Raw genomic sequence first — 25,120 nt, 5'->3', positions numbered from 1 at the left:
AGCGACCCCCCCCTCCCCTCTTTAGGAGCCGGCGACGGGCGCAGGCGGGCACTGGGCGGGTGGCGGTGATCGGCGACGCGAGCCGGTACCCCCTCCCCCGCGCGGCGCGCCGTCGGCCCCACCATGGAGCCCGCCGTGTCGTTGGCCGTGTGCGCGCTGCTCTTCCTGCTCTGGATCCGCGTGAAGGGGCTGGAGTTCGTGCTCATCCACCAGCGCTGGGTGTTCGTGTGTCTCTTCCTGCTGCCGCTCTCGCTCATCTTTGACATCTACTACTACGTGCGCGCCTGGGTGGTGTTCAGGCTCAACAGCGCACCGCGCCTCCATGGGCAGCGTGTGCGGGACATCCAGAAGCAGGTGAGCACTCCCGGGCGGGGTCCGCCCCGGCCCGAGGGATGGAGCGGTGTGCGTGCTCCGCCGGTCGCGAGGCGCGGAGTGTTCTGCGGTGCAGGGGGAGCCCAGACCGCACGAGGAGATGACGTTCCAGGGGGATTTGAGCTCAGAAATGTGATGGTGGGGGCTTCCCGGGGAGAATGAAACATTGCTACGATGTTTGTGGAGTTCCCACTATGTGCAGAGCACTTGCGGATACCGAGGAATATAAAGAATCATAAGATGGGGGGAGGGGGGGCGCGGGAGGGAATGAGCTGGTAGCTATCACCAGGCCGGAGCAATTTCTGAGGAGGGAGGGCTTGCAGGAGGTGGAGCTGGTAGAGGTGTGAAGGAAGGCGGAGTGGAGGAGGAAAGTCAGGAGCTGGGTTATGGAGGGGACTTCAATTTAGAGTTTACTCTGTGCCACCAAGGAGCTTTTGACACATTAGAATAAAGGACCAAAGTGACAAGGTAGCACTTAGCCAAGGTGAGGAGCCTTGCAGCTCTGGGCCAGCTGCTCGCTCCTGAACAAGACCGTTGCCCACTTTCCAGCACTTCTGTACATCCCCCCCTGTGCCGGCCCCCACAGAGCCTTGTCCTGCTGCTGCTCAGGGCCGAGCTCCTTCTTGCTTCCAGGGCTGACATAGCCATCCGGCCTGGGCATGTTCTTGGCTCCCTCTGCCCTTCCTTATGTTCCTCTCTTACTAGCGTCAGGTTGCAAAGAGCTTCAATTTCCTGCTACCCGCCTCGCCACAGGTGTAGCAGCCTCCATGTTCTGTGTGCGCCGAGCTGGGTGCTGCAGCAAGAATGTGAAGATGGATGTTCAGAGCATTCCCACAAGGGAGAGCGAACCCCGTGGGTGGAGTGGGAGAGGGCAGTGTCTGCAAGTGCTCTGCTTGGCTGCCCTGGGTTTTGCCGGTCACAGTCATGGCTCCAGAGCCCTGCCTACCCTCCTTCCCCAGCTGTACCCTCTTTCATAGCTGTTTCCCTGTGTTCAGATTCTCCGTTTAACTGTCTTTCCTCCATCAGATTATGTGCTCCTGGAGGGCAGGGACTGTTAGCCAACTCACCTCTGACCCATGGGACCTGGCCCAGAACAGCCCATTGAGCTCTTGTTTATTTAAACTAAAGGGGCCTGGCCAGCCTGGAGCACCACCCTGGACCTGCAGTGTCCATTCTTTCTAATCCTCACAGCAACCCTGGTAGGTCTTGTACCTATTCTACAAAACTGGGAAAAACTGAGGTTCAAACTAAGTCAGTGCTCAAGATAATATAGCTGGCAAATGGGGCTGGAACCCAGGTCAGCTGTTTACAGAGCCTGAACTCTGACATTTTTTCTTTCCCATTCCATTCCACCCTGTAGGTCTGGTTCTGTCGCCTCACACCTGGCGTGTGCCAGTAATAGCTACCGAACTAGTTGCCTCTGTTCTGGGCCCTCACCACCTCTCTTTGGCACGTACATGGCCACTCCCCACAGCATTGCCTCCCTGACAGAACTCTGGTTAGCTCCTATTCAACCCATGTTTCAGGCTTATGGCTTCCACATCCACTTCAGACCTTGCGGCCCACCCCGGCTTGAACGGAGCACCCCCAATCCATTCCCCACACCTCTGAGCTTGCATTGTGTCCTAGGACTGCAGTGGGCAGAGGCAAGGCCTGCTTGGTCATGGAATCCCGCCTGCCGTTCCTTCACCCCTAGTCACAGGATCCCTTCCTCAATAACGTCCCTCTGCTCCGACACCTCTACTTCCTGTGGTACCCTGGCCTCCGAGATCGTAGGGAAGTTCTTCCCCGTGTTGAGCTGTTTGCCCCATCAGCTTCAATGCAATCTCCTTCCCGACTCTTGGTTGCAAGTGATAAAAACTCAGCTTAGACTGGTGAGCAAAAGAGGGATTTTATTGACCCAGGTCCTGATAAGTGCAGGAGTAAAACTGGCTCGGGCATGACTGGATCTAGGGTCCCTCATCCCCACCTTTCCAACCATCTGCAATCTCTTGGCTCTGCCTACCTCTGGGTTGACTTCCTTCTCAGGGAGGCTGTCTCCCTGTGGAGGCCCAGCAGTTTCTGGCTTACTTCCAACCAGCGTAGCAGCCCCAGTACAGCGAGGGTGCCTCTCTTGGAACCAGTCTTGGGTCATAGGCCCCATCCCTGAACTGGGTACTACGGCTAGGAGAATGGACTCATAGCCTGCCTCCTGGGGCAGGGGGAGATCAGCATCACCTGGGCCAAAGGAAGATGGGAGTGTTCGAAGCAAATAAAGAAGAAATGGATGGTCAATAACTAGCCATCCCCTTCCCACCTTGTCCATCTCAGTAGGAAGGGAGCACTTCCTCCATGTTCCTGATCACTTGTCATCTCCTGGGCTGTTTATTCTCCTTGTTTTGTGCTCTGGTCACTTACAGTAGAGGTTTTGCAAAAGCTCTTCCTTCCATTGGCTTGATGGTCCTTCCTTGCCCTTCCTCTCCCCTCCAACTGATACCTGAGTTAACCCATGCAAATGCTTAGAACAGAGCTTGGCACATAAGCCTCTGAACATGTTAGCTGTTACTCTGTTGACTGTTAATACAAGCCCATCTGTCCTCCCAGAAGTCTGATAGTCCTGGTTGTGAATCTGGGCTCTGCCCTTCCCTGGTTGTATAACCGTGGACACGGTATTTTGCCTCAGTTTTCTCATTTGCAAAAGGAGATCATCCCAACCCCTGGTGTTGTTGTAAGAATTAAATGAGACAGTGCCTGGCACAGTGCAAGGACCCAGTAGGTGGTTATCATTTGTATGGTTGCTATTACCAATACAAAACCTTTCCTGACCTTCCCAGTTAGAGTTAAAAAGCACTTTGATCCTATATTTAGCTCTTTCTTCATTCTGCCTTGCGGTGTGGCAACACCTCAGCTTTCCTGTCTGCCTCCCTCACCAGGGAGAGTCCAGAGGGTAAGGCTGGTGGGCCTCCCAGGGCCTAGAAGAAGGCAAGGGCTCTGTAAATATTTGCTGACAAGGGAAGATAGCCTTCCCAGCTCCCTTTCCTGAAAGCAGGGCTGCGAGTTGCTCTGAGGATGCAGGTGGAGCTAGCTCAGCCTCTTTCCCCTGGTTGCAGGTACGAGAATGGAAGGAGCAAGGCAGCAAGACCTTCATGTGCACAGGGCGCCCTGGCTGGCTCACTGTCTCGCTCCGGGTTGGGAAGTACAAGAAGACCCACAAAAACATTATGATCAACCTGATGGACATTCTGGAGGTGGACACCAAGAAACAGGTGAGAGTGGCATGGTTCCCTGGCTCTGGGAGTGGGCGGGGCACTGTCCCTGGTCCAAGTGACTTGCAGCGAGATGATTTCAGCCAAGGGCATCCCAGAGTGGATAGGACTGAGAACCTTGGCCATCACAGAAGGCCCTACTGACCACTGCCAGCCTCAAAAGCCTCACAGCTTTGAAATAGATTAGTTATAGCCCCATCTCACAGGTTGGCAAATTGAGGGTTCAAGGGGATTCTTTGGTTATCTGCAGTTCCACAGGAAGACAGATGGGGAAATCCTGGGCAAAATGAGCGACAGAGGGAACCTATTTAGCCTCTGCTGGTAAGGAAGTATGCTGGCAACCAAGGGGCTGTGGAAGTAGCTGGGAGGGTGGGCCTTGTCCCAGGCTTCTGGGAACCCACTTGTTAATAGCTGTAGACACATGCAGACTCTTTGGCCTGTCTAGTAATTCTATTCTAAAACCTGGCTAAGGAAACAGGAAGCAAGCTTTAATCAAAGACACACAGGGAAAGGTTGTACCACAGCTTGCTTTCTTTCTTCCTTTCTTTCAATCACAGTTTCATTTTTAATCCAAGACAACACAACATCCAATAGTAGGGAGTTATTAGATAGATATATATATATATATATATATATATATATATATATATATATATCTCCACATGAAGGCATTTTGTTTTGAGGCCTTGGCCAAATTACATAATCTCCTGTGCCTTTCCCCCCTACATAGCTGTATTGAAATATACTTGATATATGATAAACTACACATAACGTACAATTTGATAATATATTTTGACACATGTATGTGTACACCTGTGAGACCATTAACACAATCAAGACAATGAATAATACCAATCACTCCAAAAGTTTCTTCCTGCGCCTCGGTAATCCCTTTTGCGGGCTCTCTGCCTCTTCCCTCACATCTCTAGGCAAATAATGACTTGCTTTTTGTCACTGTAAATTTGTTTGCAGTTAGACTTTTGTAGAAATGGAACCATGCATTATGTACTCTTGTCTGGTTTATTTCACTCAGCATAATTATTTTGAGATTCATCCAGGTTGAAGCATGTGTCAGAAGTACATTCTGTTTTATTGCTGAGTAGTATTCCATTGTATGAAAGGAAGGGAGAGAGAGAGAGATAGAAACATCAATGAAAGAGACTCATTGATTGGCTGCCTCCTGCACGCCCCCTACTGGGGATCGAGCCCAAAGACCCGGGCATGTGCCCTGACTGGGAATCAAACCCGGGACCTCGTGGTCCATGGGATGACGCTCAATCCACTGAGCCACCACAGCTGAGCCCAACAAGAAATCTCTTATCCTTATCTTTGTTCCTCTGTATGTTACATGTGATTTTTCTCCGCCAGCTGTTTTTAAGATTTTTCTCTTTATCACTAGTTTTGAGCAGTTTAATTATCATATTCCCTGGTATAGTTTTCTTCATAATTCTTGTGCTTGGGAGTCATTATAATTTTCATCAAATTTGGAAATTTGGTTGTTTCTTCAAGTATGTTTCTGTCTGCTACCCTCTCCTCTTTGAGGACTGCCATCATACAGATATTAGGCCACTTGAAGTTGTTCCACAACTCACTCTGATACACTGTTGATTTTAATTTTTCTTCCTAGAATGTTTCATTTTGAATAGTTTCTATTGCTGTGTGTTAAGTTTGCTGCTCTTTTCTTCTGCAATGTCTATTTTCTGTTAATCCCAGCCTGTGTATTTTTCATCTCAGACATTGTGGTTTTTATTTCTAAAAGTTTGATATGGGTCTTTTTTTTTTTTTTTACTATCTTTTTAATGTCTTTATTTAACTTTTGAACATAAGGAATACAGCAGTAATTATTTTAATGCCATTGTTTGCTAATTTTAATATCTGTCAAATCTGGGTCCATTTTGTCAAAACAGATTAATGAGTTTTCTTCTCACTGTGGGTTGAATTTGTCTGCCCCTTTGCGAGCCTAGTAAACTTAGATTGGATTTTAGACATTGTGCATTTTACCTTGTTGGGTGCTGGATATTTTTGTCTTGAGCTTTGTTCTGGGATATAGCTAAGTTACTAGGAAACAGTTTGATGCTGTTGGGTCTTGATGTTTCAGGTGGGGTCAGAGCAGCATTTAAATCCAGGGATAGCTATTCCCCTCTGGGAGGCAAGACCCTTCTGGGGACCCTACTCAATGCTGTGTGAAGCATGAGGTTTCCAGCCAGCTCGTGGGAACAGATACTGTTCCCTGCACTGTTACCTGTTGTCCTTTCTGGTGGCTCGATCCCTGGCCTCAGCCTCGGGTAATCTTGTGTATGCACTGGTCTGTACTCCGTTGAATACTCAGTGGGCACCCTTTGCAGCTCTTCAGTTTTCTCTCTGTACAGTTTCCTCTCCAGTACTCTGTCCTGCAAATTCTATTCACCTCAGTTTTATGGGCTCTCAACTCAGAGTCCATGGGGCCCCTGTGTTCCCCCTCTCTCTGCTCCCCCTCTCAGCGATCATTAACTTCATTGCCTAATGCCCACTATGTTGAAAACTCTTGCTTTATATATTTTGTCCGTTCTTTGTTTTCAGGCAGCAAGGTAAATCTGGTCCCTTTTGTTTCATCTCGCTGAAGTCCACACGATGGCATATTAATGTCACATTAATAATCACATTTTCCGAGAGTTTTTAATAACGACAGACAATAGTTATCATATTGTGTTAAATTTTAAAAGTAAGATAAGAATGTGTGTGTATTTGTGTGTCTATACATTGTATTAAAACATACAAAATAGCAATATAAACATGCGTGGAAAAAGACTGAAAAGACATACACTCCGGTATTAGCATTGATATGGATGACTTTTATTTTCTTCATGTGTGATCTTCCAAATCTGTAATCTAGAAGAAAAATAGACTAAGTATTAAGTGTGAAGATATTTGAAAGGATAAGATTAAACCATAGCAAACCCAGAGCCAGAAACCCCATTCACTGGAAGGAAAGACACTGTAAAGGCTGAGTAGGCATGTCCGCACTGATTGTTTGGGACGGTTTGCAGGACACCTGCATGCAGAAGCCCCCGTTAGGCCTGGCAGCCTCCTTGTGACTCAGGGTTTCTCTTCTTGTGTCAACAGATTGTCCGTGTGGAACCCTTGGTGACTATGGGTCAGGTGACCGCCCTGCTGACCTCCATTGGCTGGACCCTGCCTGTGTTGCCCGAGCTCGATGACCTCACAGTGGGTGAGGACTCAGACGGTGTTAGGATCAGAGTTGAGGCACCTTGGCCCCCCTTCCCTCCAGTGCAGGAGTCTCCACTGTTCCATCCGTGACAGAAGTTCCCCCCGGTTCCAGAGGCTCCCGCCTGACATTTAATTTCTAAACAGCTCAAAAGCTCAGGCAGCACTTCTCAATCTCTGGCTCGAATCTGCTTCCCTGTGACATATGCACGGCTCCAACTCTGCCCTGTGGAGCACACAGAATATGTCTAGTCTCTTTCCTTCTGGAGGACTTGGGGTCCCCAAAGCCTTCTCTTCTCCGGGGGACACACCTTCAGTCCCTTTAACTGTTCCCATGGGACACAGCTTTCTGCCACCCAGACAACCCCCCTTTCCAATAAGGTCCCTGTGAAAATGAATGCACACAGGTTTGTAGGTTGGGTCTGGCCAGAGGTGAGGGTGTGCATGCCCTTAACAGGGTCTCTTATCCGTCCCCTTCCTCTGAGCAAGCCCTCACACTCCCACCTGACCCTCCCTTCTCTCCCCCACTCTCCAGATCCACAGGCATGGGAAATCTCCCCTAAGTGGACAGCCCATTCTGCCAGCCCGGTCATATCATTGTGCTATGAGCTCCAGTGAAGTGCCCTTTACCCAATCCCTGCCTCCCCTCGCACCCTACACCCCGCAGCTCCTCCTGGCTAACACGTGTGTCTCTGCAGGGGGCTTGATCATGGGCACGGGCATCGAGTCATCGTCCCACAAGTATGGCCTGTTCCAGCACATCTGCACCGCCTACGAGCTGGTCCTGGCCGATGGCAGCTTTGTGCGATGCACTCCGGTGAGTTCACAGTCCGATGCCCCACCCGCCTGCCCTGGGCACCCAGGAGCCTGGCACTGGGGAGGTGGCGCCTTGGGGGTGCTTCATCTCAAATACCGTGGTTCAGTCTAGGTCTGTATTCATAAAAACAACCAAGATTTAAATAGCCCCTTTATGTGCTCAGACACTGTTTAAATGCTTTACATATATTAAGGCCTTTAATCCCTCAACAACTTGATGAGTTAAGTATATTATTAGCCACATTTTGTAGATAGGAAAGTAAAGCATAGAAAGGTTAATAAACTTACCCCAGGTCACAGCTAGTAAATCGCACAGAGCTGGGTTCGAATCCAGGTTATTGAGCTCCCAGGTCAATGCCCTTAGCCGTCCATTACACTATACCACTTCTGTAGGGAAGTCGGGCCTCGGAATCAAAGCTCCGTGTCAGATGCTGTGAGGGGTAACTAAAAGCGGTAAGAGAGGTAGTAGTTTTGGAGAAATAAAAAAAATAATTTACTGCCCACAGTGGGATACAGACGTTAGGGCATTTATCCCCAGGAGTAGGACAGGATTGAACTTTAGAGAAATCAGATCTCCCGGGCCTGTCTAAGGGGCCCCTGGGTGGGAGGGCAGTGCGAGCCTTTAGAGCGGGTGTTTCAGGGAGCCTCCGTGTCGGCCTCACAGAAGAGTCCAGGGCAGGATCCCCAGCTTGGGAGCTTGGGTCTTGGACAAGAGCAGCCTCTTTCACATCAGTGTCGTCCATTTCCCTGAACAGATGGGCCCTGCTTTCTGGCCTATTTATTACCAGCACAGAGAAGAGGCAGACATTCGTGAGTTACCTTCTCCGAGGCCCAGGTTCCCGTCTGACAGATGTGCTGTCAGGAGAAAGTCGCATGCGGCAGACGCCTGGAAATTGCTGCTGTGATCTGACTGTGGGATTAATGGGTGGCCCAGGTGGGGACCGTTGCCCACTTCGGCTGTTCCAGAGTCTTCAGCCGGCCTCTTGCAGAGCGTCCCTGCTCCAGCCCCTGCCCCACCGGCTATACTGAGGGCAGCAAAGACCACACAGCAGTCCTCTGGGTAGAGCCCAGGCAAAGCTGGACTTTTTCAAAAGGCACTTTATTAGGATCTAAGAATCAGGTTAGAATGGCCAGCTGAAAAGTCACTGTCTCTAAGGTAGTTGCCCAAACAAAGTGATGCTGTTAGGAAGCAGATTTGGGGAAGCAGATGAGGCTTTGCAGGGAGAACGCGGAATCACTGCCTTGGGGGTTGGATGGCATCTCAGCGCTCACAGTGGGGAGGCTTGGGTGGGCTGTGACCATTGACACATGTTCCTTGTCTGTTTGACTGGAGTGTTAATGCTCTCTCTAGGCTGTGGGGGAGTCCATAGCGAATGGACTGGGAAAGGCTTTGTAAATGTGGATAATGGCCCAGAAGGGAGGCATTTTAATGTTCCTCTGGTGACCATGACCCTCAGTAAGGGTTCTGCTCTTTGTTTAGCCTGGGTTGGCCCTTGGCCCCCTGTTTAGGGTCTTTGGGCCGTGCTGGTCCTGGCTTCTTCCTGGGTAGCCTGTGGTCTGGGGGCTGTGCCTAGGTGGAGGAGGGAGAAGGCACTCTGTATGAGCACCCCCAAAAGGGCCGTGTCAGGCCAAGGTCATGCGAGGCTGCAGAGGGAAAGCTGAGGCCAGAAAGCACAGCTTGTGATGTGCCTGCGGGTTCACACAAGATGGTGACAAAAGTTTAGTTCAGGCCAGGTTCTTTGTGTTCCTGCTGAACGTGCTGCGATGTGGGGCCAGGCTAAAGGTCTCAGCACGTGTTAACTCTGCTCACAGTCAGAAAACTCAGACCTGTTCTACGCTGTGCCCTGGTCGTGTGGGACCCTGGGCTTCCTGGTCGCCGCGGAGATTCGCATCATTCCCGCCAAGAAGTACATCAAGCTGCGGTTTGAGCCGGTGCGGGGCCTGGAGGCGATCTGTGACAAGTTCAAGCACGAGTCCCAGAAGCAGGAGAACCACTTTGTGGAAGGGCTGCTCTACTCCCTGGACGAGGCTGTCATCATGACGGGGGTCATGACAGACGAGGTGGAGCCCAGCAAGGTAGGCGGGGCATCAGCTGCTGCGGACAGGCCGGGAGGAGGGTGGCCTGGGTGGGCTGGGACTGACCTGAGAGCCACGCTGAGCCTCACAGCCACCCTCTTCAAGGCTGCAATCTGGGTCAGCCCACCTGGGGTTCAGGCAGCAGGACCTATAGTCAGAGCTGTCTTAGGCGGTGACAGAAGCTTCTGTTTCCTCTGCCCTTACCACCTGCCAGATATGTGCCTGTCTCTTGATAAGTGTCAGCTTTGATCCTCACAGCAACCCCATTTTATAGAGGAGGAAACCGAGTTCTAAGAGGTCATATAAACGCCACAAGGTGGCAAAGCCGCAATTTAGTCATTGATTGGATGCCTCCGAATCCAAATGGGTACTTCTTCAATTTACTGTGTAATTTTTAATAGCAGCTTTTTAGAAGAGTTTTTATGAGTTTTATTAGGAGAGACTTGGAAAGTATAAGCAAGTAGGAAAGAACAGACTCTACCTATAACCATGACCCAAAGCCAGCTGTTGCTAACGTGCTTGTTATATTTATTTCCTCTCTTTTTGGTGCATAGACTTTTTTTTTTAAAGTTTTTAAACTACAAAAATAGTATAACAGCCCTGGCCAGTTTGGTTCTATGGATAGAGCATCAGCCCGCAGACTGAAGGGTGGTGGGTTCGATTCCAGTCAAGGGCAAGTACCTCTGCTGCAGGCTTGATCCCCGGCCCCTGTGGGAGGCAACCAATCAATGTGTCTCTCTCACATCGATGTTTCTCTCTGCCTCTCCCCATCCTTTCCACTCCTCAGGTGGGGGTTAACTAAATGAAAAAAGGTAATATAACAATATTGTTGAAATATATAAAGAAAAAAATTAAAATATGTCTCTTCACCCTCAGGCGCACGGCCACTTGTGACAGTTTGGTGTGTGTTCTTTAGGGCCTATTTCTTCGTGTGTGCGTGCGTGCGCTTGTGTGTGTGTGTGTGTGTGTGTGTGTGTGTGTGTGTGTATACATGCCTTCATTTCATTTCATAGGATCCCCTTGCTGCATGTAAATATTGACTGCCTCACTGTTTACTGATGAGTATTTATATTGCTAAAAATGTTTTGCTCTTAAAAATAAGGTTGCACTGATTCTCTTACATCTGTCCTTGGCCTCTTGTATGAGCACTTCTGTAGAATCGAGTCCAGAAAGTGGAGTTTCTGACCCCAGGGTTTGAGCATGTTAATTGATAGCTACGACCAAACAGCCCTTCAGAACAGCAGCATCCGGTCCTCTCCCAGCAGCGGTCCGTGAGCATGCCTTTCCCCTCCCTCCTGCCAGCACCGGGTAGTTTCGCTCTCTCACTTTTGCCAATCTGATAGGGTTAAAAATAGTATCTCGTTTTGGTTTGCCGTCCTCAGGTCGCTTGTGAGGTTGAGCATCTCTCTGCACACACAGTTTTTTGGTTTTGTTTGTCTTCGGCTGTGATCACCTGTTCAAATGTGTTTTCCTTGTCTAGTGTGATAAGCATTTCCCCGTGCTCTTACATTGCCTTCAAAAATAGTCCTATTTAATGTCTGTGGAACGTTGCCTCGAGTGCATGCTCTGTCGTTTACTAAACCCCTGCCCCACAGTTGCAAATTCAAGCTGCTTCCAGTTTTTCATTATTTAAATTAATGTAGCAATGAACATCTTCTGTTTGTAATTTAAACACTGTCTTAGAGTAGAATTAGTAGATTGAGGGATAGACACTCTGAAGGTGCTTGATTGACACCTATATGTACTTAAAACATTTTAAAATTGCAAGAGACTCAAAAATCATTCGGTACAATTCTCTCTCCAAATAAGGAAATGAAGGGCAAAGAGACTCCTCTGAGGACACACAGCTAGCACAGGGCAGCTATTAATTTGGGTTTCTGACTCCTGCTTCAGTGTCCCTTGCCCTCCATGCCAGCTTCTAGAATTTAGCATCATCCACAAATGTTGGTTGAGCACTGTTCCTCGTGGGACACTGGTGAGCACTGACGGTGGAGAGCCTGGACCAGGAGTGGAAACACCAGACACGGAGCCCCAGTGCCCATGGTGCTTCCGAGGCCGAGCCCTGTCCGCATGTGTGACCTCGCCATCTGGCGAGGCCGTCTAGCTCAGGGGTTGCCCAGCTTCTCTGGAGCTTTCCCTTGAAGGCTGCCAGTGGTGAGACTCTGAGGGAGGGGCCATGGGGAACCCCACCCCCACTGTACCAGCTCTTCTGTCATCTGTTTGATGCCACCTAAGCCGATAATTGGGCAGAGGGGTTTGTACAACTTTTAAAATGTTTGCGTACCCGGACCCCTTTTCCCAAGGAGAAGACCGAGACCTTCCCCAGAGGCCCGTCTGGTGTCATTGGCAGAGGGGCTGGGGCCCCAGGCCATAGCCTCTGGCCAAGTGTCCTGTGAGCAAGACCTTGAAGCCCAGTGGGAAGAGGGCTGGGAGGGGAGAGTGAGAGCTGCCATCAGATGTGTGGACATTTCCTTTGAGGAACAGTTCTTCCAAATATTTCTGTGGGAGGCTGCTCAAGAACGTGTCCCTGTGTGCCGAGCACTGCGCTAGGCCCCCTGCAGGCATTGTGCTGTGGAGTCTCACTGTGGCCCTGGGAGGAGGCAGCCCGCCTCCCTTTCACAGAGGAGGCCCAGGGACAGGAAGTGGCTTATCTAAGTGCCAGGGTGGGAGCTGGAACTCAGGCAGCCACCTGGCTGCCCCAGCTGTGTGCCCTGGGAGAGGTGAGCAACCTGGCTTCTCTGGTACAAAGGGTTCCTGATGAGTCTGTTGAGGAGCGCCTGTCTCCAGGTCCCCTCAAGTCTCGATTTCATTATGCAGCTGGCGCCACTGCTAGGAGTGCGGCCAGGCCCCTCGGGGGGTTAGCTCAGGTTGCTATGCGCCCGTGGGGCTTCAGTCTCCATGCCATCAGCAGGCAGAGGCCAGCACATGGTGTCCTCCACGCTGTCCTCTCAGAAACAGTTGGACAAACAGGCTCTGTCACCCCAGTTTCCCGGTATTTCGTTGCCCGGGTTTCCTCCCTGCAAGGTGGCCTACCAGCAGAGTGGCCAGCACGAGAGGATGACACCCAGAGAGCAGCCACCCAAACTGTTGGTTGGCTCCAAGGTGAAGGGGGTTGGCAAGGGGATGTGGGAGTGGAAGGCCAATGGCGACCAGGAACTGAATACTGTGCCCCCCACTGTGGTCAGGCATCTGCATTGCCTTTTAGTCTTCCAACCACCCCAAGGAGTAGTCATGTCTCCAGTTTGCCTGCATAGAAAATGAGGCTCAGAGAGGCTAAGTAACTACCTAGGGCCAGCCAGTGTGTTACAAGTGGGGAAAAACAAATTGGGTAGGAGTATGTGCAGAATGGTCCCACTTTTATAAATCTATGTAGGTACATAGAAAATAAAACCTAATGAATGCACGTTAGTTTTAGTAGGCTACAGGGATGAGGCTACAGAGCTGTCTTCCCAAGTCATATTTCTTCAGTGTTTCAAGTTTTCACAGGATATATGTTGCTTTTAGAATCAGGAAAGAAATTAATAGCTTTTTGTTTTGTTTTGACCATGCCCACATTCCAGAGTCCACCATTCAAGGTTCTTGGTCTTGTGTAACATGGGGTGCATCCTTGGACTGCTTCTTGGTGGCCTTGTGGCCTTGGACAATCTGTTCAACCTTGTAGATTCTCAGTTCCATCCATGAAACAGGGACAGCCCCGCCCTGCAAGGTCATGAAGAAGATAAGGAATAGGCTCGTTATGTGCCGGTGACGCTGCATAGATCGTGGCTACTCTGGGGCTGGCTCACTTCTTGCCTCTGTCCCTCCCTGATAGTCCCCTGGCAACGTTCTTCCTCTCCTAAGTGGCCTTCACTCTCTACTTCCGACCCTCTACTGAGCCCACCAGCTGGGTGTGATCTTACCTGCCCCGTAAAACTGGGTGCCTCTCATCCCTGAGAAGCTGGTCTGTGTGAGGCCTGAGCATCTGCAGTGAGTGTGTGTGTGTGTGTGTGTGTGTGTGTGTGTGTGTGTGTATCATTTTCAATAGGCACCAAAGACACTTCCAGTATATATATACATACACACATTTTGTTTGTTTTTTTGTTAATCCTCACTGGAGGATATTTTTTCCATTGATTTTAGAGAGTGGAAAGGAGGGGTGGAGAGAGAGAGAGAAACATTGATGTGAGAGAGCCACATCAATTGGTTGCCTCTCACAGGCGCCCCGACCAAATTGGAGAACCTGCAACCTCTCGGTGTGCAGGCTGATGCTCTAGCCACTGAGCAATGCTGGCCAGGGCCAGCGTGTATATTTTTAATACCATTTTACACGTGAAGAAATAGGCTGAGAGAGTGGCCCGCCCAAGGTCGCCCAGCTGGTGCCTGAGAGCCTGTGCTCCTTCTGGGTGCCACCCCGCTGCTCTCCACTAGCATCTGCCTAATTCATCTCACAGATGAGGAAGCTGGGGTCCAGATAAGCTGGGCACACAGAAGTCTTGAACCATTTAGGACCGAAGGAATCATCAGCTGAACAGACCATGTTGGCCTCAGGGCCACAGGGACTGGTGCTGGAGAAACACATGGGTTTACTCTGTGAGCTCCCTCCACTGATGGTCTGCTGGGGCGAGCGCTGCGCTCAGGGTCGCGGGGCTTGGTCTCCAGTGGCAGGGAAAGTGCCGAGGTTAATTAGTGCTGTTGGCCCCGGGACCCAGTGAGGAGATGGCCCGTGCTCAGTGTTGGTGCCAGCGCCCGCCTGGTGGGCGGCAGGGAGGGAGGGATTCACCGGCATGGAGCGTTCCGTTGTGAGAGATGCTGGTAAACATTTGCGCTTTGGGTTTCTCATTGAGGAGGAGCAGCAGACGAGGACGGGTCACCAAGCCCACTAGACTGTCAGAAACTAGCTGTTGGGCCTGGGCACACCACTTACCCTCTTTGAGCTTCTGCCCACGCTGCTAGCAAATTCCCGCTGTGCTTAACCTTGCCAGGCTGTCAAGAGTCTCAAAGGCGATAATAGACATGAAAGAGCTTTGAAAAGGCCAGGAGCGCTGAACAGAAGCCGGGGATCGCTGTTACACTCTGCTGGCCCTTGGTGCTTGTCTGTGGGCTGACACAAAGCCCTCTGTCATTTCAGCTGAATAGCATTGGCAATTACTACAAGCCCTGGTTCTTCAAGCACGTGGAGAACTACCTGAAGACAAACCGAGAGGGCCTGGAGTACATCCCCCTGAGACACTACTACCACCGGCACACGCGCAGCATCTTCTGGGAGCTCCAGGTGAGGCTCACATTTCCCAGGTCCTGGCTCCTCCCGCCCTGCTGGGCAGGGAACCAGGGTAGGTAGTTAACACGGTAGCCGCACTCTCTCCCTCGGGGGAAAAGCGTGGCTTTGTCCTGGGGAATCAGAACACCCTCTTACACAGCAACACAGCCGCTTCTTTCTGAGGGATCGGACCACCTTCACTTAAAGCGACAGGCTGTCACTGAGCACCTGAGAATGGGGTGCTGGGTGGGAGATTTGGGGAACCTGTTCCGTCGTTGAGGAGTTGTAGCCTCGCCAAGCAGACAAGCATCACCTTGTAAAGAGGAAGCGGCCAGTCTAGGGTTGGAGGTAGCCTAAGCCTGGCCTGGACAGGTGAGCAAGAATTTGCTGTTGTGCGAGGAGGGTTGGGGAGCAGGAACATGTTAAATAAGGGCCTCCGGGAAGGCCTCTCAGGAGATGACCTACGAGCAGGGACCTGAACGTAGGTAGGACAGGCCATGCCGAGCTCTGGGGGAGAGAGCGCCAGGCAAAGAAAGTGTGAGCACAGTTCCTCAGGGGCTGCATGGGTGTTTTTCCTTTTTGCTTTTAATTGAAGTGAAATCATATAAAATTAACCATTTAAAATTATACAATTTAAACAAATAAAAATAAAATTATACAGTGTAGTAGCATTTAGTACATTCATGATATTGTGTAATTATCACCTCTGTCTAGTTCCAAAACATTTGATCACCCCCAAAAGAAATCTGGTACGTATTAGATGCTTCCCTTTTTTCCTTTCCCTAGCCTCTCCCAACCGTCAATCTGTTCTGTCCCTATAAATTACCTGTTTTAGATTATTTCATATAAATGGAATTATACAATATGTAGCTTGTTGTGACTGGCTTCTTTTACTTAGCATGATGTTTTCAAGGTCCAGCCATGTTGTAGCATGTATCAGTACTCATTCCTTTTCGTGGCTGGCTAATACTCCATTGTGTGGGTAGACCACAGTTGGTTTATAAATTCATCTGTGGTTGGATGTTTAGATTGTTTCCACCAATTGGCATTGTGGATAATGCTGTGAACATCCATAGACAAGTATTCGTTTGAGTATTAGGTTTCCATGCTTTGGGGTGTATGCCTATGGGTGGAATTGCTGATTCGTAGGGTAACTTTGTGTCTAACTTACTGCGGAACTGCCAAACTTTTCTTCACAGTGGCTGAGCCACTTCACACTCCCAGCAGCCGTGTTCACTTTCTCTACCTTCTCACCACACTTGTTATTTTCTGGGTTTTGATTATAGCCATCCATCCTAGTGGGTGTGAAATGGAATCTCATTGTAATTTTGATTTGCACTTTCCTACTGACGGGTGATGTTTCACATTCTTATTGGCCATTTATTTGCATATTCTTTTGGAGAAGTGTCTATTCAGTTCCTTTGCCCATTTTTAATTGCATTATCTTTGTTGCTGAGTTGTAAGAGTTTGTATATTCTGAATACTAGATCCTTACTGTACCAGATGGATGACTTATAAATATTTTCTCCCGTTCTACAGGTTGACTTCTCGCTTTCTTGATAATATCTTTTAATGCACAAAAGTTTTTAGTTTTGATGAAGTCCAGTGTCTATTTTTTATTACTTGTGCTTTTAGTATCATATCTCAAAATCCATTGCCAAATCCAAGGTTATGAAGATTTGTCCCTATGTGTTCTTCTAAGAGCTTATAGCTTTAGCTCTGATATTTAGGTTATTGATTTATTTTAAGTTTTTTATTTTTTTATATTGATTTTTAAACATATTTTTATTGATTTCAGAGAGGAGGGGAGAAGGATAGAGAGATAGAAACATAACTGAGAGGTCTAACTGGTTTGGCTCTGTGGATAGAGCGTTGGCCTGTGGACTGAAAGGTCCCAGGTTCGATTCCGGTCAAGGGCATGTACCTTGGTTGCGGGCACATCCCCAGTAGGAGGTGTGCGGGAGGCAGCTGATCGATGTTTCTCTCCCATCGATGTTTCTAACTCTCTATCCCTCTCCCTCCCTCTCTGTAAAAATCAATAAAATATATTTTTTAAAGAAACATCACTGAGAGAGAAACATCATCGATTGGCTGCCTCCTGCACACACCACACTTGGGATCGAGCCCACAAACTGGGCATGTGCCCTGACCGTTAATCGAACCAGGACCTCCTGGTTTAGCCACACTGGCCGGGCAAAGTTCAGTTTTTATATGGTGGAAGATATATGGTTATCCAGTTGTCATAGCGGGTTGCCTGCTTTTAAAAAACAGCACGAAAGCCCCTGAGCTAGAACCCTGGTGGAAAATGAGGTCGCACAGCAGCCAGAGCCTAGATCATGCGTGTCTTTATAGATCAAGGAAGGACTTTATATTTTACTACAGTATGATAGGAAACTGGCGGAGGGTTTTGCACAGAAAAGTGCTTTGACCTGATTGTTGTTTTAAAATAATAACTTTGACCACTAGATGGAGGGTAGATGGGGGGCGGGGAGGGTGACAAGAGTGGAAGAGTAGAAGAAAGATTTCTGTTGTCCGGGGTGGTACAGGGGAGGAGGAAAAATATGTCAGATTGGGGGAGTCTGTGAAGGTGGGCTAACCCCTTCCAGACGTATTGGCCCTGAGTATGATTCCAAGGTTAGAGGCCCAAGCCACTGGGAGGCTGGAGGTGCCATTGACTGCCTTGGGCAACACGGGGAGAGGTCTGGGAAGAGAAATGGGAAGATTGGTCTGGGGATGTCAGTTTGAGATCCTTTCAGACATCTAGGTAGGGCAGCGAGTGGGCAGCTGGCTCCACATCAGGACTCCAGGGCAGAGGTGAGGTGGCACATACCAGTGTGGGAGTGATCAGCATTCCGGGTGATCCCTGCATTCCCGGCACACCTGGGCCATGCCTGGCTGGTCCAGTTCCTTCCTCTCACCCAGAGTCAGTCAGCAATATTTGGGGTCAGGGCTAACTAGCTGCATAATTTTCAGGACTCTGTAGAAAGCAGGGAAAAAGTACCATCAAAGGTTTTAAATTATGTTTCTTCCTTTCTTCCATGGTCTCTCTCTTATCATAGATACTAGAGGCCCGGTGCATGAAATTCATGCACTCGGGGGGGGGGGGGGGAGGTGTCCCTCATCCTGGCCTGTGCCCTCTCACAGTCCAGGAGCCCTCGGGGGAATGTCTGACTGCCGGCTTAGGCCCGCTCCCTATGGGCCTAAGCCATCAGTCGGACACCCTTAGGGCTGCTTCGGTGGCGCCACCGCCACTGCGCTCGCCAGCTGTGAGCCCGGCTTCTGGCACACTGACTGCCAGGGGGCAGCTCCTGCATTGAGCATCTGCCCCCTAGTGGTCAGTGTGTGTCATAGTGCCCGGGTCGTTTCACCATTCGGTTGATTTGCATATTAGCCTTTTATTATATAGGATTTGCTATTTCATGTTATTTTCAATAAATAAAAGTTAAACATTTAAATCTTATTTCCCTTCTTGATAACATTCACATTCTTCTAACATCTCACCTTAGCGACTGGTGAGGAAGGAAGGACTGAAAGCAAAGGGGCCCTGGGCCCTGTCCTTCCCTTCCTTTGCTGTCCTCGTGTTCAGCAGTGTAGGTGGTTGGCTGATACAGGGAAGTAAGGACGGGTAGATAGGTTGTTCGTGTTTCTTGAAGGCCATTGTCACAGGGGCTGCCCCTGGGGTTGAGATCCTGGGTCAGGCTGGGCCCACTGGACCCGTACCTGTGGTGGGGCCTACAGCCCAGCAGAGCAAGGAGGCCAGTAGGGGCTGGACACAGGTAAAAGCCCAGGGCAGCTGGGAGGCTGAGGCCCAGGAGGGAAGAGACTGTGGTGAGGGTCCCTGCAGTGACTGACCAAGGTGTGCTGGTGGCACAGGACCAGGAGTGAAGCCAGGGCCATGGGACCCGGGGTCATACGAGGTAGAAGGACGGATCAGGGGCTAGACAGAGGCAGGAAAGAGGGGCCGGGCACAGTGTTTAAACTTGAACTTTGTGAGGTTGAGGCTTTGGAAAAGGAGTGGTTCCAGCTGATAACTTTTGGCTAACAATGGACTATTTTTAGGGGGAAAATATATAAATGGTTTTTAAACATAAAAAAAGTGATGCAGTCTCACTTGGAACTAAAGGCAGGTGAAACAAGACTACAGGAGTCTCACATTTTCTGCCTCTACGAATGAGAGATGCCCAAGTTTGATAACACGCATGCTGGCCAGGGTGTGGGAAACTGCGTCTCCTACGTTGTCGGGGAGAGTATAAAATGCTGCAGGCTCTTAAAATAGAACCCATTAAAATTGCATACACTGTCTGAAGCAGAATTTTCCACTTCTAGGAATTTATCTTGCAGGTAAACAGACATGTAAATGGCCAAGGGCACATGCACACAAGGACACTCATTGGAATGCTCAGAAAATGACCTACACGCCCGTCAGTACAGAACTGATTAAATAAATGAGGCCACATCCATACAGTAGAGCAGAGGTCAGCAAACATTCTCTGTAAAGGGCCAGGTAGGAGTTTTGCTTTATGGACCATGAGGTCTCTCTAGGAGCAACTCTGCCCTTACAGCCTTAAAGGAGCCATAGACAGTGTGTAAATAAATGGGCATGGTTGTGTTCCAATAAAACTTTATTTACAAAACCAGAGGGTGGGCCAGATTTGTCCCAGGAGACTCCCAGGAGATGCTGTAAACCAGTGGGCTCATTACTGAACCTGAGCCAGACCTTGCCCACCGCAGTGAGAGCTGTCCTGGATGTGTGACCTTAGGAAAGTGGCTTAAGGCCCTGGCCGGGAGGTTCAGTTGGTTAGAGTGTCATCCCATACACCAAAGTTGCAGGTTGGATACCCGGTCAGGGCACATAAAAGAAGCAACCGATGAATGCATAAATAAGTAGAACAACAAATTGATGTTTCTCTCTCAATAAATTTTTTAAAAGAAAAGAAATTGCTTAAGCTCTCTGAAGATTCCTCTTCACACTCAACAACATTTTTCTCTCAAACGCTCATGGATGTTTGCTCTGTGCCAGCCTCTGACCTCAGCAACTAGGAAAGCAGTCATAGCTGCCTTACCTTATTTTGTTCCAGGCACTGGGCTGAGTGCCTTGCATTTGGTATATCACTATTCTTATAAGTCCCATTTTACAGATAAGGAAACTGAGTTCAGAGAAGTTAAGTGACATCCCAAGGTCATCCCAGCTGGTCAATGCCAGAGCTGAGAATCAAACCCTAATCCAACTGGGTAAATCCTGGGTTCCACTATGCCCCTCCAAATAGGAGGGGCGGACCCTGTCATACATGTTGAGCACTGAACGAGGGCCTGGCTCCTGGCCCCGGTTGGTTCCTTCTCTCCATCTTCAAACTCTGTCTTTCAGGACATCATTCCCTTCGGCAACAACCCCATCTTCCGCTACCTCTTTGGATGGATGGTGCCTCCCAAGATCTCCCTCCTGAAGCTGACCCAGGGCGAGACCCTACGCAAGCTGTACGAGCAGCACCACGTGGTGCAGGACATGCTGGTGCCCATGAAGTGCATGATGCAGGCCCTGCACACCTTCCACAACGACATCCACGTGAGCTGAGGCAGGGAAGGGCGGGCCAAGAGCCATCCCGTGGAACCCATGGTCTCCCTGAACCGTGGGACTGCCCATGCCTGCCCTCTGAGCCTCAGTGTCCCCAACTGCAAAATGGACCTGCTCAGCCATGGCCCTGATGGGAGAGAAGTAGTAGGGCCCAGCGACGAGCACGCCATGAGCTGCTCAGATTGTGCCCTCTACTGTGGGGGAGTTGGGTGCTCCCAGCCCAGTCTTGGGGGTGGGATGAAGCTGTGAGCAGCCAGAGGAGGGTCCCCTGGACAGTGCTGCAGGGCCTCCATTTAGGTCGGGGTGGTGTGGGCCAGCTATGAGCGTGTCACCTGTTGGAGAGAGAGCACCAATACCCTCCTGCCTGGCCCACCCAGGTCTACCCCATCTGGCTGTGCCCGTTCATCCTGCCCAGCCAGCCTGGCCTGGTGCACCCCAAGGGAGACGAGACCGAGCTCTACGTGGACATTGGGGCTTACGGGGAGCCACGTGTGAAGCACTTTGAAGCCAGGTCCTGCATGAGGCAGTTGGAGAAGTTCGTCCGCAGCGTGCATGGGTGAGTGGCTCAGAGCGCGGCACAGTCCCTTTGGCCGCCTGCCCCAGGGGACTGCTGCAGGGGCGTGGGGGAAGGGCCCAGGCGGCCAGCTCTGGGGCGGGACCAGCTGGTCGCTGCGGGACTGTCACTCACTGAGGCGGCCGACCTTGTGAAAGGTGAGGCGGGGGTGCCGGGCTCCTGCCCCTCTTCTCTCTGCATCCGCTCTCGCCCTGGGGCAGATGATGGGGGTCTCCCATGTGTTCAGGGGCTGCCGCTCCGGGTTAGGAAACCAAAGCTAAGCTAAGGAGGGAGGAATTCGTGACTGAAGGCTACACAGAGGCTGGGTCAGAGCCTGGAGCAAGCTCCTGACCTACACGACACGGACAGACCGCAGGGTAACTGTGAAAGAAGCCAGGAAAAAGGAGTGCCGGTGTTTCCATTTATATAAAATTCCAGACCCCTGGATGGTAGACAGCAGTGACCCCTTGCGGGGGGGGGGGGGGGGGGGGGGGGGGGGGCGGTCATTATCTCGACCGAGGTGATGGTTTCTCGTTTGTATACATAAGTCAGACTTAGCAAGTGGTACACTTCCAATATGCGCAGTTTATGGAACATCAGTGAAAAAGCGCAGAGAGCGCAGTCAGCGGCCGACCAGGGAGCCCGTGTGGTGCACCGAGCACGGGGGAAGCCCGCAGTCCGAGTTCTCCTCACTCTGCCTCCACTGCCAAGCCACTTAACACCCTGAGCCTCGATTTCCCATCTGCAAAATGGGGATTAGAATTCCCGCACCACCCTGCACTGCTAGGTCATGAGGGGATTAAACAAGGGAAATCCAAAAGCGCTTCCTGCCTGCAAAGTGCGAGCCACAGAAGAGCGGTTGGGGTTCCCTCATCCGCTTCCCCTCCCTGTCCCACTGCCATCGCCTCCCTGTCCTCACCCTCATCTCTGTTCTGCAGGTTCCAGATGCTGTACGCCGACTGCTACATGAACCGCGAGGAGTTCTGGGAGATGTTTGACGGCTCCCTGTACCACAAGCTGCGGGAGCAGCTCAATTGCCAGGACGCCTTCCCCGAGGTGTACGACAAGATCTGCAAGGCCGCCAGGCACTGAGCCGGAGTCCGCCCGCAGAGAGACACGTGTGGTGGGCCCTGCCCCCGGGGCCAGCAGGCATCTTCCCTTCACTCAAACTTGGCTGCTCTCCCAGATCCACACTTCCAGAAGCAAACCCCTCCAGAAATCCCACGCAGACAGCCCCGACCGACCACTCCCAGCTTCCAGGGGCCGCCCAGTGGAGTGGGAAGGACTTGGGATATGGAATCAGGTAAACCTGAGTATAATTCCCGTTCAGCCACTCATTTGCTGTGTGACTCTGAGTGAGTCACTCAGCCCCTCTGATCCTGGCTCTTCATCTGTTGACAGAGGGTAACAGTATCTGCCTACAGGCTGTGGTAGCTGTCATTGCTTCCCATTCAGCATCACATCTGACTGAAGTGCTCCGGGTTCAGTGGTTGAGTCCCGAGAGCTCCATGTTGGGTCACCTGGGCACAGGCGTGGCTGGAATGATGTAAGATTGCCCTGGAGTTGCACCGCTATTGCTTCAGTCAGCTAGAATTGCTCCTCACGGGAGAAGGAAGGTTCCTCTCCATCCCTGGGGTCTCAGGAGGGCAACAGATGGGCCGGCAGGCCCAAGAAGTGCTGTGCCAAAGCCAGGTCTGATCCCAAAGTTTTCTCTGCCTCCTTGGTGATCCTGCCCCTCCCTCCTTCACGCTCAGGCTTGCATGCCCCCCGGCCATCACCGAGTCTACTCCTAGTGGACCATGTCCCTGGGGAAGACATTTCAGGGTGAATCCTACCCCGGCCTAAGCCTGGGATTCCGGCACAGGTGGAAGGAGTGGCTTCTGCCCTGAATTGGATCCAGAGGGTCTGGGCTCATTCTTTGCTTCCCAGCCCCCATGCCTCTTATCCCCAGCACCTGCTTAGCTGTGGGGGGTGCGTCTGCGTTACTCTGGTATCGGGGGTGGGGTGGACCACGCTCGCAGGAAAGTGGAGCCCGCCATCGTCAGGTTCCATGTGGTCCTCACTGTGGGGCTGAAGGAGTAGAGCGTCACCTTGATTTCTCCAACCACTCATCCCCTTGGTTTCTCCCGCCCCCCCCACCCCCACCCCCAGCTGTAGTTAATTTCAGTGCCTTACAAATCCTAAGCTCAGAGAAAAGCTAGCTCCTTTCCGTTCCAGAGGGAAGGGACCCTCCCTAGGTCCTCCCCCACTGACTAAAACTTGGTTGTTTATGCAACTCCATCTTAAGACCTGCCCAGCCTCAGCTAGAGACCCAGAATCTGAGGAGGAATTGTGCCCTGTGAGCGAAGCTGGAGTTGAGTGAGCCGTGCCAGGCAGTGGCATCTGAGAGAGCTGAGCACATGCTGCAGCAGGAGTCGGGAGGCCTGGGTTTCAGCCCCTGGTGTATGGTCAGTGTGCTGTGCAGCTGTGGGCAAGTCCTTTGTTCCTCTGAACTAGTTTGTCCTCGTTCCCTGGGGGCCATTCTGCTATAGAAGTGCATGGCTCTCTCAGACCCCGTGGTTGCAAAACCCGTGGAAAGCCTCATTTGTGTGGAAAGTCAGAGGAAAAATAAATGAACAAGTGGACCCTTGGGGGTGGTCTGTCATTTCCGGTCCTTCCTTCAGCCCAAGGCCGGCTCTCATCTCATTTTCAGAGAGGCTTGCAGGAAGTGTTGGTCTTGTCACTGTAGGTTGCCAGAGTCCTCAGAGTCGCGCTTTGACTGACAGATGCTCACATACACACACACACACACCCGCCCCCCAGGGCTTGGCACACTGCAAAGTACCTGAGCGTGGTCCTGTGAGTGCTGGGTGCACGCATGGCACTCAGAAGACAAAGGAACTCCCTTCCCCTTTGGCCTCTGGGAGGGGGCATAGGGAAAACATAAAAACCCCGTTCTCTAGCTTGTATGCAAAGTACGTGAATTCTGGCATTAGCTCTCAGCGGGCCCATGTGCTCCAGGTTCAACTGATGATCCTACTTGCTGTAGAGGAATGGTTAACCTGGGCAGATTAACCCAACAGCTAAGGCTCGCCCATCATTTCACCAGTGAGACTCCATCCACATGCCACTGGGAATGTGGCCAGAGATGCCGGCAGCCTCTTGTTTTTAGTCCCACAAACCAAATCCTGTCCACAGACCTCACCCGGAACTGGGGCTGGGCAGGGAAGGTCTTGGGATTGCACCAGCCTCATGTTAATGTTTTACTCCAATAACATGTTGCCTGGAAAGGGCAGTCTTCCAAGCATGGTGAGCTACCAGCTTTCTCGTAGCCAGTCCACCACTGTCCGTCCGTGTGCTGGTTCCAGATGGCGTTGAACTTCGCACTGGGGGCCAGTGTGTAGAAAGTAAAAGGACAGGCCCCTCCCTCCAGGGCCATGAGTTTCATGGCTGCATGAAGGTTTCCTGTAAAATCACTTACAGCCAGTTTCTTCGGCTGGGCGGATGTATAATTTAATGGGGTGTTGCTAAAAGGGAGGGGGTGTGTGTGTGTGATATTTTTCCCTCCTTGGTCGCGGGGCCGGAGGAGAGAGGCATGAGTCTCCCTGGCAGGCTCTCGCACGGCAGGCGCGGTGCCTACTACTGTCCAGAATACTTCGTGTCCCTGCGGCTGTGTGGCCGCCGCTTCTGTAAAAATAAAAGTGTGACCTGGAAAGTCGCCTTTGTTGTTTCTTGCTCTGGGGACCCCGATGTGGAGTCAGACCTGGCTCAAGTGCAGGCTCTGCCACCCACTGGGCCCGTTTCCCTCTGGACCTGCGTGCCCCTGAGCGAGGACTGGCAGAACATGAGGGGCATGCCATGCTCATTAGGGCAGTGGGCTCATGGGTGACTTTCTGTCCTTGTCACAGTGTGAACTGGTGTGGGTGTTAATAGGACCTCCCATCCACCAGGTGGAGAGCAGACTGCAGGGGGAAGGGGGGGGAGCAGGGGAGAGTCCAGGTGAGGCGATGGGCGACCAGATGGGGGAGGGGTATCTTTTTAAAAAATATACTAATTCTGAATCATTC

The 25,120-nt window shown here is 51.1% G+C and overlaps 1 protein-coding gene across 2 annotated transcripts; it reads left to right on the top strand.

The window, feature by feature from the left end:
• Positions 1-14: 14 nt before the first annotated feature.
• DHCR24 (24-dehydrocholesterol reductase) lies at positions 15-24,771 on the top strand. 2 transcript variants are annotated; one of them, XR_004974049.1, is made up of 10 exons: positions 124-354; positions 3,462-3,617; positions 6,720-6,825; positions 7,520-7,638; positions 9,450-9,713; positions 14,821-14,964; positions 20,315-20,512; positions 20,899-21,077; positions 22,013-22,377; positions 22,476-24,771. XR_004974049.1 is itself a non-coding variant. In XM_036349626.1 (9 exons), exons 1-9 carry the CDS (start codon positions 124-126, stop codon positions 22,164-22,166), a joined length of 1,551 nt encoding a protein of 516 aa, XP_036205519.1. In that variant the 5' UTR covers positions 15-123; the 3' UTR covers positions 22,167-24,771. The 2 variants fall into 2 exon arrangements, 1 of the variants encoding a protein (XP_036205519.1); XM_036349626.1 differs by having other exon boundaries at positions 15-354; positions 22,013-24,771.
• The last annotated feature ends 349 nt before the right edge of the window (positions 24,772-25,120 follow it).

The sequence above is a fragment of the Myotis myotis genome, unplaced genomic scaffold, assembly GCF_014108235.1.
Source record: "Myotis myotis isolate mMyoMyo1 unplaced genomic scaffold, mMyoMyo1.p scaffold_m19_p_2, whole genome shotgun sequence".
Taxonomy (NCBI): Eukaryota; Metazoa; Chordata; class Mammalia; order Chiroptera; family Vespertilionidae; genus Myotis; species Myotis myotis.
Note: the sequence above shows the minus strand (reverse complement) of the source record. Positions and strands in the feature narration are given on the sequence as shown.